Genomic DNA, 21,440 nt, shown 5'->3' with positions numbered 1-21,440 from the left:
ATAGAAAGTGATATGTGACATGAAGCTCATGCTTTCAAGTGGGTATTTATTTTGATCTGATAAGTTTCAGTTTGAATAAATAAGCTTTTAAAATACATAACTGTATTCTATATATATAATCAAATCCTTATAATCTGAAGAATATGCTATTTGCATAAATCTGTAAAAGTATTCAAATAAATATAAATTATTCTCATTAAAATCTTACACTTATTTCTAATATTAGTAATGAAATGCTTCAGAGAAAAGAGAGAAAGAGGGGGGGGGGGAGGTAAAAATATGACATAAAAATTTTAATATAATCTATTTTTGGTCAATGTTGAATTTGTTTTTAATATACAGTTAATTTCAATTTTTTAATTGAAAAGATGAAAGTTATTTTGTTAAACTAAAAGTCCAGACTTTAACTAATAATCCATTGTCTAATTAAATTTCTGAAATATCTCCAACATTTTTTTTGTAGTACATCTAATTTTAAAAATTCAAAAGTGGTTCAAGGTAACTCCCATCTGCAGTTTTTTTTTTTTTTTTTTTCAAAATACTTCCTTAGAAAATTCCAGTACTTTTAAATAATAAAATACAATCTTAGAATAGCCAAATAGTTTAAAAAATGTAACTAATTACTATTAACAGTAATTAATGTCTTTATTTATATTAATTATTGAGAAGATGAAGGTTACAATATATATATATATATATATATATATATATATATATATATATATATATATATATATATATATATATATATATATATATATATTGAATACAACAAACAGAAAATCATGAAAAAATACATTTTTATAAATTTGAAATAATAAAATTCCTTAATTTGTATCAAATTACTTAAACATGTTGTAAAGTAACAGTCTCTAGGCTTTTGGTGTAAAAAATGTTTTTTGTGTATGTGACTAGTTTATTAAAATTTGTAAGTATTTTCTGAGAAAATTTCCAAACAACTAAGAAATAATAAAGATTATTACAAACTAATACATTAATCATTCTATTATAATAGTGTGGAACAAAATAAACATAGCAACAATTACAGATTACAATAAAATGATCAGTTTATTTAATGCTCTTTGCAGGTCATGTCATATTCAATCAAAACATAATGCACAGAACATAAATTTAATATAAATAAATAAAATTTCATAAAAATTTTCAGATTTTAAGTCAAAAATAATACAATAGTTCAAAAAAATACTTTGGCAGGACATATTGTTCTCAAGAACAAGATTACTTTGTAAAATAGTAATTAAATTTTAAAACAATGAAAAAACAATAAGGAACAATTAACAAAATAATAATTCAGTATAACTTAATAGTTAAATTAAAGATACAGTATGACCTATATAAAAAGTTGCTAATAATATATAACAGATGGACATTTTATATTAAATTCAAGTACCAATCATTGACACATTTACATACTATACTTTAGAATATTTATTACATTAAACATTCCAAATTTTTTTAAATTCAGGAAAAAATGAAACAACAAAAGTACGTCATGTTAATAAATGAATTTTTTAAAATACATTTATCATACTTAATGCTCAGTTCTTCATAAAAAAATTGACCTCATAAAAAATTATTAATAAAATTACTATAATTTTCTTTATGTTGGTTTTAGTGAGGAGAAAAAATTAAAAAACAACATAAATGGTGGAAATTTTAACAGCATACATTTTTAAAAGAATAATGATAAAATACATTAAAATTTAATGCAATAAAATACTTCCACTTCCAAGAAATTGATAAGATATATTTTAAATCTTAAATGCAAGAACTCTATTTCTTTTAGATTACTTCTGTAGATTCAAAATTTACAAAAGATTCCTGTTTGTACTTCTGAATTTGATATACTTTATTATTTCTGACTAGATTTAATTGCACAAGTCATAGGAATAATTTCAAGAACTTTGTCTTTAACTATCATAATATTTGAAATATTGTACGCATTGTACTAATGAAAAATCTTTATAAGCATAAATAAGTTATAGATGAAATAGATGAAATTTTAAAAAGAACTAAGAGATAAAAATCCAAGATAATTCTAAAGCACACTCCCATAAAAAATGAAATTCACTCAGATTTTGATGCACAGTATAAGGCAAAATAGAGAAAAAAAAATTATGATAATGCTTTTGGCTTTGCATCTAAGAGTTCTACAGAAATCGCCGAGGAATAAATTAGTAGTCTTTACTTAAATAATAAAAAAACATTTTTCAGATATATCTGTTAACTGAAAAGCACCTTTCTCTTTGTCTTGGTTATATTCAAATCAAATTCTCAAAATATCTCAGAAGATAAATTCGGGATTCTGGTAACTGCAATAGAGTTGTGCTTGGATTTCCTGAAAAAAAGTAACAATTACTTTATAGAGCTAAAAAAACTAAATAAATAAAATAAAATAAAGCATTTTAAAATAAGAATCTATACATCTCAAAATTTTATATTAAAAAACAATTTCAAAAACAAGCATAATTTTACATTAAAAATTCACATTATCATTTTCAAAATTTTAGGACTGCATTTTTTAAATGTGAAATCAGTATATCAGAAAGAAGCAAGCTTTACTATGCTAAAAATCAAAAAAAAAAAAAAAAAAAAAAAAAAAGGATTTTTGTTATACTTTGTTAAAGATTCTAAACTATCTACTCATCACCTTTTAGTGGACGCATAACTAATGCACTCTTTCACATAATGAATTGCATCTTCAGAGCTTGATAATTTATTAATACTTTTTATATGCCTTTAAATTTATGGTTGACTATAGTTAATTCATAAGTCCTGAGAATTTTTCTAGTTAAAGACAACTTATCATAATTTCTTGGCATAAAAACATTGTTGTAATATATTTTTTTGGAGATAATATTTCTCCTTAAACTTATAATCTTTGATGAAACCATTATTTTAATATTTCATTCAAGTGTACTACATTAGCTTTCTACAGCTATTTTGCTATCATAAAAAGCAAAGGTTTATTCATTATTTTACTATATATCTTTACATGTAACAACTATTCATAGATGGAGGAAATTAAAAAATGATATATAGAGGATGATAGAAGAAGAAGAAGAAAATGATAAAATTCTATAGAATGAATGCTCCTTATATTTTATCATTGTTAAGAAACATTCACTACAATCAAAAGATATTAAAATGTAAACAATTCTGAATTAATGCTTGAAAAAGATTCTTTCAAAGAAAAACACAAATATTGGATTGTACTGATCAAACATTTTTACCATATCATATAAAAAACCAATACTTAATTATGTATTGGTTTTAAATATGTACTTAATATGTACTTAAAACATATAAACAACAACATTTTAATACATATAAACAACAAATGTTTCATTTCGCCAAAAATAAATTCTTGCAATATTCAGAAATTTTAATGATATTCAAAAATAGCCTGTTATAAATTTTATACAAAAGAAAAGAAAAAAAAGTCTAAGTGAAAGATAAAACATGATGTAAGAAGTATAAGAACAATGAATTAAAAAAAAAAGTGAAACTATACTAAACTTTTGAAATTTACAGCAATGAATAATTCAAGACTGAAATTAAACAATGAAAATAATAAGCTACAATTATATTAAAAGTCATGCAAAAACAATAATTTAAAAATAATCCATATGAATTTTATTCATATTTTTAAATGCAACTTAGATTCACAAATATATTAACTCCTTTTACTTAAAAAAAATGCTGAGATGGAAGAAAGTTCCCACTCCCTTGTAATTTGAAAATTATTTAGTGTTGTATTACATATATAGCACAAATCATAAAAAGGAAATGTGATTTGTTAATCAGAGAGAAATGAAGAGAATATACATTTTCAAACTTAATTTTCAAATGTATTTGTTCAAAGATTTAAAAAAAAAAATGTAATTATAAGTCGTTTTTTAGTTAATACTTTTAATTAAAAGTGATTGAATGTATTTATTATAAAATAAAAGCAGAAAATTAGGGGCAATAAATAAAATAAATTATAAATGCTAAATAAATAAGTGCAAAAATAGATAATGAAAGACATTTTGATGTAATGCAAAATTAAGTTTGCTATATATCACCTTTTACATTCAGGAACAACATACAAATAAAGTTGTAAAAATTTACAAAATTTGAGTATGGGAAAAAAAAAAAGAAAAAAAAAAAATACCGACCTAGCTGTATTTTTTTCCAAAATTTTCCTAATAAAATAATGAATATATTTGTATTTTTTCCTAATCTTAGACACAACAATACTGAACTATGGGAAATTATAAAAATTTTGATACTCAAATCTTTTTTCTAGAAATCTACAAATTAAAATTCTGTGATATATTTTTACTAAAAAAATTAGACAATCCATCATGACTTCATCATGTAAAGACACCAAAGGAAGCATGCAGCATTTTGTAATAATAACAAATACATCAAAATCTGTAATTCCTGTTTGGACAGTAACTTTTGATAATTTAAGAGTTAAATGTAATCAGTTATTTAAAATAATATGCAATTTAAAAATATTCTCTAATTTTCTATCAAATACTCTTTTCTAAAATTTTGCAGATAAAACATAATTTACACTTCCAAGGATTATTAAGATCACTGTATGAACTTTACAGAAAATTCAAATTGAGTAATTGTGTTTGAATAAAAAAAAAAAAAAAAAAGAGACATATAGAATAAAACCTCCTACAATCATATTAGTATAATAACAGTATATTGAAATGCTTTTAAAAAGTAATAAAACTAAAATAGAAATTTTGATACTCTATAAATAAGTATTCTGATAGAAAAATTCTATGTACTTATGAATTAATGCTGAAGGATTGGTGATATTTTTGATGCTTTTATTTTTTTCATCTTTAACATTAATAATTTTGACACCTTCTTATATAAACAGCATAAATAGATGCTTGTTTTCTTCTCGTAAGTTAGAAGCAGCTTCAAAACATGCTTATAGGGTTGCAATGCCAGTTTGGTTTTGGTATTACATTTGGTGAGTTTTGGCTTTTTAATTGTTAATTAATATGTGCCAAATTCTAACCCCATGTATATATAAATAATTATTTTTCTATGGATATGCAATGTTATAAGAACATAGTTGTTAGAGGGATAAAATCTCTACAAATACTACTTCTCTTTCTGTTAAAAGGTTATGTAATGGATGTTATGTTTTAGAAACTTGCAACTAAATTTATGAAAATAAAAATTACATATTAATGAAGCTTTAATTATGATATACTTCTTAAATCAAATTAAATATTCATTTTAGCTGAATAGCACTCTCCCTCTGTTGAAATTTAGTTATATGACTAGTCCTTTTCACTCCAAAACAAAAAAAGGACAAATTTGGTAAAAAAGTCTAAATAGTTGGCCATATGTTCTATTTATGTATAACTTCCACATATTTTTTTCTTTTACTGAAAGCAGCAAATTAAATTGCAACATTCGATTTTTTTTTTCAAGTGTAAAAATGAATTTTTTTTAAAGAGGTACTTACATAGGTTTTAAAAATTGTCTGGAAGGAATATAATTTTAAGAAAGGAAATACACTGAAAAAATAATTTTTTTTCTTTCTTTTTTACCATATAGATATAAAAATTTAATGCTTTGGAATATAAATTTCTTTCTTACTTTGGCATATTTATCCATTAGAAAGAGGAAGGAAAATTTTATTCCTTCTTCTTTGCAGATTCTGTTTTTCCATTTTTTGCAGTGTCTGTTTTCACAGAGGACTGATCTCCCTTGCTGGCTGGAGTCAAGAGTCGCTGGAGTGTGTCCCAAATACCTCCCAAGAAGATGGCACAGAAGAGGTTCTCGAATGGAACAAATGGATCGTGGATTCCCAGCAGCATTGAAGAAAGCTTGAAATATACAAAGAAAATCACAACACCGAAGTAGACAAGAGCATGAGGTGCAGAGATGATGTCAGTTTTCTTGTCCAGAACAAATATGATGGAAGCGGCAACGCAAGCTTTGGTTGGACTGAAAATAAAGAGTAGTATAAATCACTAAATTTTTAGGAAAATATTCACTGACTTATTTCTTTTTAACTAAAATTCGATTTAACAGTATGTATACTAAAATTCTCAAAATATTTTAAGGAAATGATTTCCAAATAAAACAGTTTATCACTGAATCATGAAGAATAAAGCATAATATTTTTTATATTGCAATACATACAATAAAAAGAAATAACTGTTAAACAAAATTATACAACTGATGGAGACAGATTTATAACCCATTATCAAATATTCAAATAAAAATCAATGTAGTAAAAATTGCTGAATTTCTTCATTATTACAGCTGCGTCTTTCTTTTGAAGAGAGAATAACTGTTTCTTTTTTTAATAACTTTGTCCCAAAATTTATCTTTACTGCTAGAAGCTTTAATTGTTTAATCTAATGAGTCACAGAAACAATTTCATAATTTTAGAAAATTATCTTTAAATATAATGTTATTATATTTAAAGAAGATGGAATATATTTATTATATTTGAATCAAATGAAAAAGTATTCAAACTGTATTAGAAAGGAAATAAAAAGTTCAACCTATTTCTTAAAATTAAAATGAAACTATTTTAAATAACAAACAGTCCATTTGAAACAGAATAAAACAAGTAGCATAGTAATTAAACCATAAGGAAAATTTATTAAAAGTATCTTAAAAATGTTAGTAAGAAATATTACTAAAGAAAAGATAACATCCTTTATTTATTCTGAAATGTCAACAACAAATAATAATAAACAATAATAAATTAACAAATAAAATATAAAAAAAGCTAATAATATTAAGATGCATTTTGTATTAAAGATTTGAAAATTCTTCAATAATAATTCTTTTATACAGATAAATATATGTTAATGGTTGCAAATATTAATTAAATTTGTGATTAATATTATCTTCAATCAGTGGTACAAAATTTTTGATATATAACTTTCTAGAATATTATGCCAAACAAACATTATTATTATTAATGTAATCATAACAAGTTTAGAAATGAAGAAGAAAAAAAGCTAACAAGACTTAGTAATGCAAACATAAAGGACAATGAAGGAATCACAAAAATAAATAAATGAATGATAAAAAAAAAAGAATCATATTAAAATTATTTAAAATAATTTTTAAATGATTATTTATCTGTAAAAACATTTCAAAATAGTAATAATTTGTATGCAATACAAGTTTTCTAATTTTGAGCAACTTAAAAGAAAACCACTGATGATATACAAGAATCATGCCACATTTGCTTTAAAAATGACAACAAATTTTCAATATATATATATATGAAGAGGAAATATAAGAAAATATAAATAATAATATCAGAAAGATTTATAATTATTTCCTTATAAATCTTTTAAAATAATTGATTTTGAATTTATTTTACTTATATATCAAAGAATTACTATTTGATATATCATACAAAAATATATATTTTTCATCCACAAATGAGAAAATAAAATTTTGTGGAAGAAAATTATAAATTATGCTGGAAAAAAACTCATTTTTTAAAAAAAGACATAATTTATGAAAATATAATAATGTTTGCTATTTCATCATATGAAAACCCAATAAGTAAAAAATCATTTCATAAGCATATGCTTTTCTCATGTTGATGGAAAAAGTAAATAAAATCAGTATTTTCACTTTCTCTGTACTTACAAGCTCATCTGCATCAATTCAATAGCATTTGGAGTCCAGACACCACGCAACAGTCTTTCCAAAACTTTCAAGAATGCTGTGCCATTACCTGTCATAAAAAGCTCATTTCAGAAATATTATACACATTTTCCACTAAAAATTAAATTTAATAAGAAAAGAAAATTTTATAAAAAGTATTGCTTGTTTCTCAATTATTTTCTAATTCTCAGATTGAAAGGTTGATTTGAAGAAATTCTATTACAATGAATGTCTTTAACTGAAGTTTTGAGGCAAAAGGATAATTTTGATTTATTTAATTTGCAAATACAAGCTAAATAATTTATTCATAACAGGAAAGAACAGCTTATAAAAATGGCATGAAAAATTTATCAATTAAGGTCATGAAAATTAACAAGCAACAACTAGAATCATTAAATCTAATATGAATCTTATCAAAAATTTACCAAAAAATATGATATCAAATTTTTCTTATATAAAATAAAACTTCGGTTAATGTAGTAAATTAAAAATAGTTTCCCTATATCTTTTGTATAGATAATTATTTAATTTTTATGCTTTCAGAGCACTAAATAAGAAAATATAGTTTCCATACAGTAAATAAAAAAATTAATATGTATGGAAGGGAATACAATTTCATACAATAATGTATTGTCAGTTTCCAATACAATTTTTTTTTCATATTATTTTTAAATACCACCTTAACAAGGAAAAACATATAAGTAATATTTTTAGAATTTATAAATTGTTTACCAAGTTTCCATAACTGACAGAGATTTCCTGCAATCTGCAAGAAATCTTCACATTTCTGCTTAATTTTTCTGAAGGTCTGATAGAAATTAAAATGAATGAAATGTTATATATTTAAATTAATAGCTAATTTTTCTAAAAGAGACTTAAGATGGTCCCCTATTTGATTAAATATAATAAAATATTTAGCAGATTAAAGCAATGATTAATGTAAAGACAGCATAATAACTTTCCAAACAAATCAATACTTTATAATGCAATTAGGGTCAAATTAAGCCTTGTAGAAATCCTTAAATAGTGCAAACTTGAGTCCTCCTTTTCCTACTCCTGACAAGCTAGATATTTTTTTTTATTTTTATTTAATCAAATATAATAAATTAATCAAATTATAATATTAGCTACCAAAATACTATTTATATTTTTATATTATATTGTATCATTTTAACTGCTTCTACAGCTAAAAGATAATGTTATAGCAAACTAAGATATTGAAATAATTAACTGTGAATTACTTTCAAGAATATTTGTTTAAATATTTCACATACAAAAAAAATTGAATTTGAACTTAAAAACTAATTTGAAATAAAATGGTAAAACATGGCAACGCGTTTTTTAACGGAATCTAAGGCCTCAAATTAAAAAAAAAAGTTTGACTAGCGAGTAATCAAATTAAAAATTTTGTACTAATAAATAAGCGACTTTCCAAAGAAGATAAAAAAAATTATAAGATTGTTCTGAACTTCGAATGCTACATGATTGTTATTATTTGAATAAGTTTGATTATATGCAGAGCTGTCCGGGGAGCTAAAACCATTTGGGGCCCTAAATTTTTTGCAAAGTAAAATTTTAATTAACTGACAATGTAAAGAAAAGTTTTAATACAATTAATACATTTAGAAATTAATCATTATAATTATTAATCAATGTATATTGAAAAATGTGTCGAATGTTACTTCATCCCTTTTATTCAAAGTCAAATCCCATAGGAAAGCAATTATTTGGATTAGGTTTTAACAATTATTTGGATTAGGTTTTAACAATTATTTGGATCTACATCATTATTATAAAACATTACAAAGTTTTTTATACGTTTTTTTAATTCATGTTTTCTAAAGTTTTTTATATCAGTGATTAATTTGAAACCCTTTTAAATTTATCTTTTATCTGTAACAGTTACAGAGTTAAAAAATAACATCTGAATTCCTCAACCGGGTTTTCTATAATTTCATCTTCTGCTGTTTTGAAATATAATTTTTCTTATTTTCGAATTCGTTTTTCAGGAAAATGCCCTGAAAGATTTAAATTACATGCTATTGCTTTTGTTTCGTCTAAAAATGAGTTAAATTTTGCTCTTAAATTTTGTATTTTAGTTTTAATTTTATTGACCAAATTAAAAGCCCAGTTGAGAACAACTGTTTTTATTTGAAATAAGTTTATTGATAGTGTTAATTTTGGGCCATATTGTAAGCCATACCATTAAACATAAAATAAGTGTCATTTCTTGTATTAAATCCAATTGACTTTTAGTTTTAGATACAGCTGTATTATAGTTATTTGCATCAATAAATTCTTCTAGGGTAACAAGTTTGTTTAAACTGTATATACACTGCTTTAACCAAATCTGTTTTGGATTCCCAACAAATGTCGCATAATGATTTAAATGTTTAAATGCTTTTGTAGAATTTCACACCTTTTTGTAGATGCCAAAAATAAGCAATATCCAAACAAATTATAATACTGCTGGAAGTGGTGTCACAAATTAATATATTAAAAGAATGTTATGGTCAAGGCACATAAATTGCATGAGGGTTTAGAGCAATTATTCTAGTCTTGCACTCAGAGGATACTTTCTCAGAGGATATTATAGCAGATTAGATCTAACAAAATTAAACATTTTATAGTATGAATTATCAAAGTATATATGCAATTTAATCTAGTAGGTGAGGTAAATGACCGTATTTTATGTTTATAATATGTTGCACACTTGCACGAAACTGTAAAATTTGTATATTTCAAAATCCATCGATTGTTCCAGTTAAATTTTTTCCTCTCTTCTTTTCATCCCACTATTACCATTCAGAACATTATTTTAGTTTTTGATCAAACTGAAGCCCTCTCAATCCAGGATCCCCCATGCATAGCATCCCCCCCCTCAGATGGTCGGCACTAATTATATTTCTTTGTAAATTAAATGAAAGCACAAAAATAGCCCACCCTGTTAATATCACAAAGAAATCAAGATTTTGGAACCTCAACTTTTCAGAAAACCTTAAGCAATTACTCACTTTGTCTATTTGATAATCCGACCCAAAATTCATTACAATATTGTGAATATTAAACAATTTCATAAATATATTCTGCAATAACTTTTATATTATTAAGATTCAGTTATTTAAAAAAAGAATGAAACTAACCTTTCAGTGTGCCAATAATAATCATAATCAAATAGCCATTTGGATAGATCTTTGCAGCATGAACTACTCCATCATGAACCTTTTTGCAGCGAATCACTTCTTTCATGAGGGCAAGAATCAGTTTGACGGGCAAAAATTTGAATACTTTGTATCCAATGTCAAAAGGCATGTAAAATATCACATACCTGTAAAAATAGTAAAATAATTTTTTTTACATAATTAAAATAACAAAACAATGAATGTGCACTTATGGAAACTATAAACTAATGTTTCTTTTTAATATATCTGAAAGGCATAAAAAATCATTTGAAATATAATATATCTGACTATAGAAAACATCATATTCAATCAAAGTAGGAAATATCAAAATATAAAATAATCATAATTGAAAGAATAATGAAAGAAAAGTTGAATACTTTTAACCACATAAAACATTGTATTCAATCAAAGTAGGAACAATCAAAATATAAAATAATAATGATAGTTCAAACAATAATGAAGGAAAAGTACATGTAGCATTATTGCGACATGAAATACACTGAAACTGTATTCATGTATTGAGTAATGCATAATTTTATGTGATAAGGAATATATGATTATAAATAAAATTTTAAAATATTATAGCACTTCTTCTTCTCACTTAGATCTATTTAGCAGAAATCATGCAGGATGCATTTACAAAATTATCTTATTTTTTCTTCAATCCAGACTATTTTTTAAAAAGACACTTGCCAGATGTTTGGTTAAAAAAATTGGTAAAGATTATTCAATAGGAATAATGAGGGAAAAATTTAATCAGAATTATAATTTTCCTCCGATTGATATTGCTTACTTCATATTTCTATATACAACATATCAATTAGAGGTGTAAAATGCATGATAAAAGTAAAATCAATTAAAAAAAACTGAAATATATTCAATTTCTGATAATAAATAAATGTTGAATACATTACAGAAATTTCAATAAACTGTTTTAAAAATATATAATTAATATAATGAAGTTAGTTTAATTAAATTAAAATATTGAATTCAAAATTATTGAAAAAAAAAATGCATTGCTACTTCAACAAAATATTTGTTACACAGAACTGCAGAAAAGCTAAAATAGAAAAAAAAATTATAATTCAGATACTATCATTTTTGAAACTCTTATATGAAATACGAGAAATAAAATGTTCAAAAAGTAAAGAGGCAATTGTAATATTAAATAATACTTCAGATTAAAAATACTGATGCTTTAATAATAAAACAGAAAAGCACTGTCAAAATAAAAAGCTTAATATGTTTCTACAACAGATATAGCAATATTTTAACATAATTATAAAAGCTATAAGATGAGATAATGATTACAAACTAAGATGTTATAAAAAATCCAACAATTAAATACATAAAACCAAACATATACTGAAAATGAATAAATAAATCTACAATTTTGGATTTGATCTGTATCTGAATACTTCTAATTGGTTTCATTTTAATTAGCTACTTGAAGAATACCAATAAAAATAATTTTAAAATAAACATATTAAATTTTTGTTTTTTTGAGATTCTTACAATTATTGTGATTTAATAAATTAAATTTGTAATTATAATAGCATTACCATTTTATCATAACTTATTATACACAAAAACAAATGTTTCAAAGTTGAATTTTATTTTAGAAAACAGAAAAAAAATGTACTATTAATTTTTAAACCAAATTAAGCCTACTTATAATTTTTGATAGAACAATGAAAAAATGTCTATATTATGGGTTTAATATACATATATGCTGATATCTCCGTCTATGTAGTAATAACAAACACACATACTCTCTCTCTCTCTCTCTCTCTCTCTATATATATATATATATATATATATATATATATGATGCTTTGTAATACAGATTCCATTTCTTTATAATAACCAATTTAAAAAATAATCAAAAGCAATTATTTTTTTGATTAAATAGTTGAGAAATTTCTGGATGAAGAAAAGATTTACTAGGCTATTTTTAAATGCAAAAAAAAATAAAAAATAATATCAAAAGCAGAGTTTCCTTAATAAATATATTAGAGACAATATATAGAATTCAATCATTTTATTTTTAGACAAAGAATGAAATATCTATTTTGTTTTGTTTTTCTACATACTTGTGAACTGTAATAGAAATATGATATGTTTATAATATTATACAGCATTTGGAATATTGAACATTATAGAGATATTGCTCAAAATCTTATGCAAATCAAGAACTGTATTTACAAGACCACATTTTGGATTGTTTCCTTTGCTTTTTTCTGATTATACAAAAATCCCATAACTTTTATTTTGTAATTCATACTTTTCAAAAGCAGTATTTCATTAATGACTTTTTCATATTTTGCTATAAAATTTATTATTTTAATTTTTTATTCCTTTATAAATAGTTGAATGAATATATATAGTAAAATATGTATATATTTTGCTATTTCTATCAGCCTTTATACTATTTGTGCATTCCACAAAACACTATGAAATATTAAAATAAAATAAATTTTAAGCTTTCTCTTCATATCATCTGAATTTCATATAGTATTGATACAAATACATTATAAAATGCTGTCATTAATGTCTATATTTTAACAATTTTAATTCACTTACCATGCACCAGTAGCAAGTAATAATGAATTCTGATTCTTGAATGATGAAAGAATTGGTTCACCTAACAGAAAGCTGGCAAACATTGCTCCACCATAGATGGACAGCATGCATGAAACCCAGCATGCTAATGGGTGTTTACGTGAAAATAAATGTGCACCTACGAAATAAATAATAAAGCAATTAAAGTAATCTGTTTATTCTACAAAGATATAATAAACATTTTTTTTTAGCATTTGATTAGTGGTATTATGGAGGAATATGATGCTAAAGGCAAAGCATTAGTTTTTCACTCAAGTCATCATCAGTGCACGAGTAAATGGAGCCAGGGCATGATATTATTCTTCTGCACTTTCAGACTTCAAAAGTAGCATACATATACTAATGTTTAGGCTCCATGGCACCTCCCAAGTATTAAAAGTATATTTAGTTCTTCTCCAATCATTATGTTAATTGTAATTGACTAATATTTTTTAAAATGACATGATAAATTAATCTTTATTTTTTTCCTTTTAAACAAAGAACAACTGTTAATTTTAAGATAAATTTTATATAAAATAATAAATTTATTTAAATAAATAAATATAACCATAAATTTTATGCAAACATGGGCATTGTTCTTCTTCAGTGTATAACTTGACTGTATATTCATTGAAAGTTATTAGTTTGTTTAATTAACATTAGATGATTTAATCGTCATAGAGAATTGGAGAGTTAGAGTTCCATAAAAAGTTTTCAAAGACCTTTTTTTGCTATATTTGCTGACTTTCCGTTAATATGAGCTCATGGTCTGTAAAAAAAAAAAAAAAAAAAAAAAAAAAAAAAAACTATTTGTTAATTACATCTTGAATACAAAATCTAAAGTTATTCTACAAAACATATATATAAATGGAAATAAAAGTATCAGCTACATAGGATACAGATGGAAATCTAAAAATTATGTCTAAAATTATTTGCAAGCATTAGGAAATTGTATGTAAATAACAGGAAAACAACATTTTTATCTCCCTATTAGAACTGTAATATATATTTTCAGAATATATATTTTCTTTCTATAAGAAAACATCAGAATGGCAATCAAGTAGTCTTTCTTTTCATTTCAAATTAAATTTTATAATCCACTTCATTTCCAGCTTGTACAAATTAATAAATTTTTTTCCTGTTATTTTCTTTTTGATAAATCGATTATTCAGATAAAGATATATTGTTTTTCATGACATAAAGTAAGCACATCTTGGTTCACATTTTAAGACCTGAACATTAATATTAATTAGGTCAACAGTTTACATGGTAAAGGCACAATAGTAACTTATGTTACATATCTATTTAAATATAAATTTTTTTTACTAACTAAAGTAAGCATTAAAAACTGGTTAAATAACCCAGGAAAAATGTAGTAACTTCAAATTCTGAAATCAAATACAAGAATTTTAGTTCAATACATTTAGTATTCATTTGAAAGATAATGCATATTTCAATTCCTGAGAAATATTTTTAGCTGCATTGCCCATGTCTGAAATGAAAAGTTACTGTATGTTGAATATTCTATTCTGTAAAATAAATCCAAAATGATTAAAACAGAAAAGTGGATATAAATTTCTTCTTAGTTGCATAATAATTATTACTTTGAAGATATATAAATAAATTGTGATTTTCCATATTTCTTATGTTTGTGTTGGCAGAAATAGGAAATTCTCTAATTGTACTACTTTTTTCTACATCAAGCAAAATTTTCAAATGCTATAAACATTAAACAATACAGTTACTTTAATGTTCTTTGTGTAATATAGCCAGTCTGTCTATTCTTACAATATTATTAAGCAGTCTATTGGTTTACAATTGTTGATTAGTCAGTATTCAATATTTTACTCAGTAAATATTAGAAACAATACAAAATCATGAAGAATTCAATGCATAAATTAAGTTTTCTCAAAGCAAACAACTAACAAAAGACAAATGAATAACTGCTGAAAACTAAAATAAAGGGACAATGTAAGCATAAATTTACATCACTGTATAAAAGATTGCATAAAATTACCAAGGACCAAATTTCTTACTAAAAAAAAAAAAATAAGTAGAACAGTTCAAGAAAATATGAGTCAAAGTCATTAGATCCTCCACATGATTTATAAAAATACAAAAGTAGATTGTATTCTCAATTGACAGAGTTCTTTATGGTCTGAATAAGACAATGATTCTTAATTTTGTTCTCATAAATAATATGCACACATAATAGAGAATGATTATAAACATCTCAGTAAATTGAATTGACATAATTTATATGACACCATTATTTTACAAAAGCTAATGATTGATTATTATTATTATTTTAATTAAATATTTAATGAATTAATATGAAAATTTTATAATTCTTTAGTTAAATGGAGCATTCTTTTTATTCTGTTAGTAAATTTAAAAAATGCACATAGATTTGTCATTTTCTTATTAATATAACATTTGTTCATAATTAATGGGATGTTAAGATCCCATTATTTATTGCAGCAACTAAATTATATGAATTAACTGTACAAAATTTTAACAATATAAATATATATATATATATATATATATATATATATATATATATATATATATATATATATATATATATATATATATATATATATTTAAATCAGGCAAAGGAAAATTTATAAATTCTTAATTTCTTTTTTCAGTAACTGGCAAATATCTAAAATGCATTATCTCTTGAAATTTTAAATAGTAAAAAAATGATATTATGGTAGAAATAACATTTTCACCAAATGTTAGCAGAACCACTATTGTAGATTTTATTCACAACACTGTAAAAAAAAAAGAGGTCTTTTATCAGATCTCTTACAAAACAATATTTTTTAAAAATCTTACTTTTAAAAAGGTGAAATTGCATTATAAATATCTATATATACAGCATATGTTGAAAAAACAAAGAATGTTTATTTGATTTCTCCACTGAATTATACAAAGTATTTATAAAACAAAGCTGAACAAGTCATTTTTCATAAATGTTTACATATTAATCTAGTTTTAATTGATATTATAAGTAAAAACACAACACAAAGTTTCTTTAACTTAATAATTTAGATGTTGAATCATAATAAAATATTAAAAATTTATTTACTTTTTAATTTAATTTATTTTTGCATACATATTTGTACTTTATGACAAGTTTTAACCAAGATTTAATGCTTTTATTCATTTTCTTTTCAGACCAAAAACTTTATATATAACAGTAAACATGTGACTATTAATGCTTATTTAAAATTAAAGCAAAAACTAACAATGCTTTAGATGATAGCCATGAAGAAACAAAATTTAAGAGCCGCCATTATGCATATAAAATTAACAATATATACAAACAGGAATTCTTCAATCTTACAATAGAATTTTTATTTGAAAATATTTTTTTTCCAGAAATTTCACAGGGAAAAAAAACATTTGCAACATTAGATAATATATTTATTAAAAACATTAATGATTTTTGGAAACAAACTGTTTTGATTAATTTATTTTAACTATAATTGGAAATTATTAATTTTCTATAAAATAATTCACTATTAAAATATAATTGATAATGCTATCTAAGCATTCATTTCTAGAAGAAGCATTCATTTGATTTGCAACTTCTAGAAGCTTTATTAGTGAATTTTGCAAAAATCTTTATTATACAACATAATTATAAAAGATTTCCACTAATTTTCGAAAGATACGTAATACGTAATTTACGTTTGCATCACATAATTGGAAACCGTATTTATAAATAACTAAGAAATTTGACAAATGATGTTTTTCATCTTCAGAGTTCAAAAAACTTATAACGAACGAGAAACAGATTAATTTAGAACATATTTTTGAACTCACCTCCAGCTAAGTCTTCTTTTACGTACAAACACATAATGATGCAATGAGCAAGTTCGAAAAATGGATACATCTGTAACCGGGATATTTGATTTGCAATTTCTAAAAATGCTTCGGGATCCATGATTATTAGTTTTCGATCGTCGGCAAATACAAAATGGGGAGAAAAAGCCTTTCACGAAAATGATTCCCTAAATCTAAGATGAAAAAGCACAGCAAGGGATCACACTCAGCATCCAAAAAGCTCTTCACGAAGCGAGGATGATCTCTATGAGTGCGCATCCAGTTCGCGCACGTCAGTGATTGGCCAAGGACGAGAAGGTAGGATGCTGAAGAGGATGGGGATTGAGGGGAGAAAGGTTTTAAACTGAGGAGCAAAACATGTGGCCATCTTTACTTAATTATGAGATATCTTTGTGAGACTCAGAATTTCAGGTAAGTGTGAAAATACCGCTTCCAATTTTTATCATTCATATTTAAAGAAAATAATATAATGTGATAGAATTTTAACGTAGTCTGTAACAATTATTACAACTTTTTTGTACTTAATAAATCTAAAAAATATTTACAAATATAATTAAAAAAATTGTTCAAAAAGTAGATCTTAAATTGCTAAAAAAGAATGATTAAATAATTTAATATTTATTAAATATTTTAAAAAAATGGGAAAGTTATTAGGATAGTTTAATGTTGTGTTTAATATTAAACTTTCTGATGTTTGCAGCTTTATTTATCCAGTACCAAATTACAGAAATAAGTTAAATTACATTTCCTAACTTTTGTAGTATGCCCTCAGCAGGTTTGGAATTAAAATCAAACATCAAAAATTCTAAAAGGTGCATAATTTAATATTTCAGTAACTGAATTATTAAAATATTGTATCTTTACAAGTTTATTATTAGATCAAAATGGTTGATTTTTCGTTCATATATATTGCATATCAAAATCTTAAAAAGAAATCTTTGAATTCAGCTTTAAATGTCAGAAATAAGATGAGTGATTTTTTTTTTTTTTTTTTAATCTCTGCTCTCTGGGGCATATTTGTTCTTTGTTTTGCGAATGAAAATTAGGAAAAGAAATTTTAAATGTCATGTCAGACGATTTTGCCAAATTTAATGATATTTAAGCAACATTTTTGGAAATTTGGTTTTTATTTATATGGGGGAGGAACATTTAAGAGACAGAAATGAATGAAATTGAGATAATTGAATATGAAGTAATTCAAGGATTAAAAAATTTCGCACTTAATTATTTTGGAAAATTTTTTAACTTAAAAATAAGAAATAAAAAAAATCGTCTGAAAGTTTATATATTGCAATTGAAAAAAGAAGCATAAAAGTTGTGTGGTGAGTTTATATAAGTAATATGTTTTTGATCATTATTTTAAATTAAAAAAATAGGCTAAATATTAATTTTGTAGTTCACAATTAACATCTAAGAGTAATTTTAATATCAAGAATATTTGGTAGTAATAATTATGTTAGAATTTCATAGCAAATTGTACTGAAGTTCAAGCAATGTATAATTAAAATTAAATCTGACTTAAATTTTAAATATTTGAATGAAAAATCAAAATTATTTTCATTTCTTTTCATATATGTGCTAATTTCTTTACACACAGGAATCCTTCATTCGAAATTGATATTTAAAAGCAGAATCTCAATTCTTGTTATTTCTTATGATCATATGTAAAACTAAAAGTATATTTTTAAAAATAAATCTTCTATAAAATGCTAATATTAAATGAACAAAAAATTGTCCAAAAGAAAATGCCACTATAAAAGATAATTTTGCTTTAAATTTAGGCATACAGAATGTACCCCAGACAATAAACACCTCTAATAATGATCATTTTCTTAATTTCATCTACACTTAGTCCATGAGTAATATAATATTGTTAGATTGACTTGTGATTTTGAAATTTCTTGAGGATGGTTATGAAACACTTCATAATTTTGAACCGTGTTCAAATAGTGAAACTGATACTGGAACCGACTGTCTATCTGCACATTTTTACACCGCATTCGACCAAGAATAAAAAGAAAAATAAAATAAATAAACCAATAAAATACAAAAAAAAGATTTTTCTTCAAAGTGTGAATTTGAGAAATATATGAACAATTTCATTTATTTTAAAAATAAAATAATACTAGACATTTTAAATTAGTTTCTTATAATATGATTAAACAAGTTTTTAATGTTGATAAAGTATGTGCAGATAAAAATTTTAAAAAAGTTTCAGGTTTTATTAAGCTATGAGAAATTTTTAAATCTTCTGCATGATTGCAAAATTGAAATTATATTTTTAAATTCTTTTTCTTTTTTTTGAATTAATTTCATTTACTAAATAACATTTATTACATCATTATTTATTCAAAAAATTATAAAGTTTTTAAATAAAATAAAAATTTCAACATTAAAAATGTAGCTTTATTCTTAAAGGTAAATTTTCACAATCGGAATTCTTAGTATTTGTTTTTGCTTTTGCAAAGAATGAGAGCTTTGTGAGCAAACGATTCCTAAATGAAAACTTTGTGAGCAAACGATTCCAAAACGAAAGCTTTGTGATTTTTAATTCCTAAACATTTTTCTGTTAACAGTGATTGTGAAGAAATTTTTAACAGAAGTTTCTTTTTCCCCCCCTAGACACTGCATTCTTTCATCTCCAGGGTTATTTTCTTTCCAACGTATACACAGAAAACTGCCCTCCTTTGAACAAAAGTAGGAGATTTTCCGAGTTAGTCAAGCATAACGTTTTTAAAAATTTCTTTCCCTATTTTATGATTATTATTAGGATTATGAAGCATATAAATTGAGGTGCTCCAAAACTGTCAAGTAAAATATGATTCCTAAGTCCTTAGTTCCGGTTCTTTCTTTCTTTTTAGGTACATGTTCATATAATTTACTTGCAAAAGAAATCAGTTTTAGAGATTAAGGGTAATTTATCTATAAAATTTTTAGATACTTTTCATACTATGTCACGCTGTGGTCCCCCCAAATAGTTTGTTGAAAAAAAAAAGGATTAATTCAAAATGAACGGTATATTATCTTTTTATTAGCAGAGCTATATTTGTATAATTTTACTGTTTTTTTATTCCCTCAAATATGATGCATGTAAAGAGAAAATGCTGTAATCGTCAAAAAATTCAACCACGAAATTTTGATGAATGTTCCGTTTTGATAACTTCCCTGAATTCTAGAACGATTTTGGGAATTACGTCTGTTTGTCAATATGTGAATATAATCATTAAAACACACGCGCTCTTTCTCCCTCTCACGCACACACACGCACTCTCTCTCTCTCCCTCTCTCGCACACACACGCACTCTCTCTCTCCCTCTCTCACACACACGCTCTCTCTCTCTCTCTCTCTCTCTCTCACACACACACACACACACGTACTCTTTCTCTCCCTCTCTCACACACACGCGCACGCACGCATTCTATCTCTTTCTCACACACACAGACACAGAGACACAACAAGCAAAATGGATTAAATTAAGTGCTTCAAAATTGTATCAAATTGCAGATTTTTATGACATTATAGAAAGAAATTCGTCTAAGATAAAACTTCCTTTTGAGCCATTCTGGGTGTATGTTAAATTACTGAAAAAAACACTAGATAGATGAAATTGGACGTACAGCTTTATTACTAAAACCATAGATCTGATTACACTTAGAATCATATATGTCAAAGAGTTGACAGTATATCGGTCTATCTATTCGTGTATATATAAAGGCTAGAACTCACAAAAGCAAAAAGCTTCATTATTGTATTTTTATATATGATTTTTCAAACAAAAATGCAGATCTGTGAGTAATTTTATACTAAATTTGTTCCTAGCTTGACTGCATGCTTGTTTTCTGTTCGTCTCTGTGAGAAAACGATAACTGAAAAATACGATGACTTAGATTCATGAAATTTGATATATAATCTTGAAATAAAAATTGTAGATAAGCATCAAATTTTGAGCCTAATTATCTGACGGAAAGAGATAATGCTCCAAACGTTAAGAATATAAGATGAAATGATAGACAAAAGCATGCCATAATATGGAAGTGTCAACAAAAAGTTATACAGCCTCGTGAAAGCAATCAGGAAATATACGAGAAATATACATTATAGACTTATATGAA

At 24.3% G+C, this 21,440-nt stretch overlaps 1 protein-coding gene across 1 annotated transcript; it reads right to left on the bottom strand.

Moving 5' to 3' along the window:
• Window positions 1-1,589: 1,589 nt before the first annotated feature.
• LOC129989076 (trimeric intracellular cation channel type 1B.1-like) lies at window positions 1,590-17,572 on the bottom strand. The gene is made up of 6 exons (XM_056097398.1): window positions 17,307-17,572; window positions 13,452-13,608; window positions 10,830-11,014; window positions 7,669-7,756; window positions 5,641-5,991; window positions 1,590-2,359 (listed from the first exon to the last, which is right to left on the bottom strand). Exons 1-5 carry the CDS (start codon window positions 17,425-17,427, stop codon window positions 5,679-5,681), a joined length of 864 nt encoding a protein of 287 aa, XP_055953373.1. The 5' UTR covers window positions 17,428-17,572; the 3' UTR covers window positions 1,590-2,359; window positions 5,641-5,678.
• Between the last annotated feature and the right edge of the window lie 3,868 nt (window positions 17,573-21,440).

This window comes from Argiope bruennichi, chromosome 10, assembly GCF_947563725.1.
Source record: "Argiope bruennichi chromosome 10, qqArgBrue1.1, whole genome shotgun sequence".
Classification (NCBI taxonomy): Eukaryota; Metazoa; Arthropoda; class Arachnida; order Araneae; family Araneidae; genus Argiope; species Argiope bruennichi.
The sequence above is the reverse complement of the archived record's forward strand: the minus strand, read 5'-3'. Positions and strand labels throughout refer to the sequence as shown.

Excerpts from the sequence above, each read along its gene's own strand:
- LOC129989076 (XM_056097398.1), bottom strand. The coding sequence starts at position 17,427 with ATGGATCCCGAAGCATTTTTAGAAATTGCAAATCAAATATCCCGGTTA. Across the intron at positions 13,609-17,306 it reads AAAAGAAGACTTAGCTGGAG|GTGCACATTTATTTTCACGT; the intron begins GTGAGTTCAAAA and ends TTTATTTCGTAG. Across the intron at positions 11,015-13,451 it reads TTACTTGCTACTGGTGCATG|GTATGTGATATTTTACATGC; the intron begins GTAAGTGAATTA and ends CTATTTTTACAG.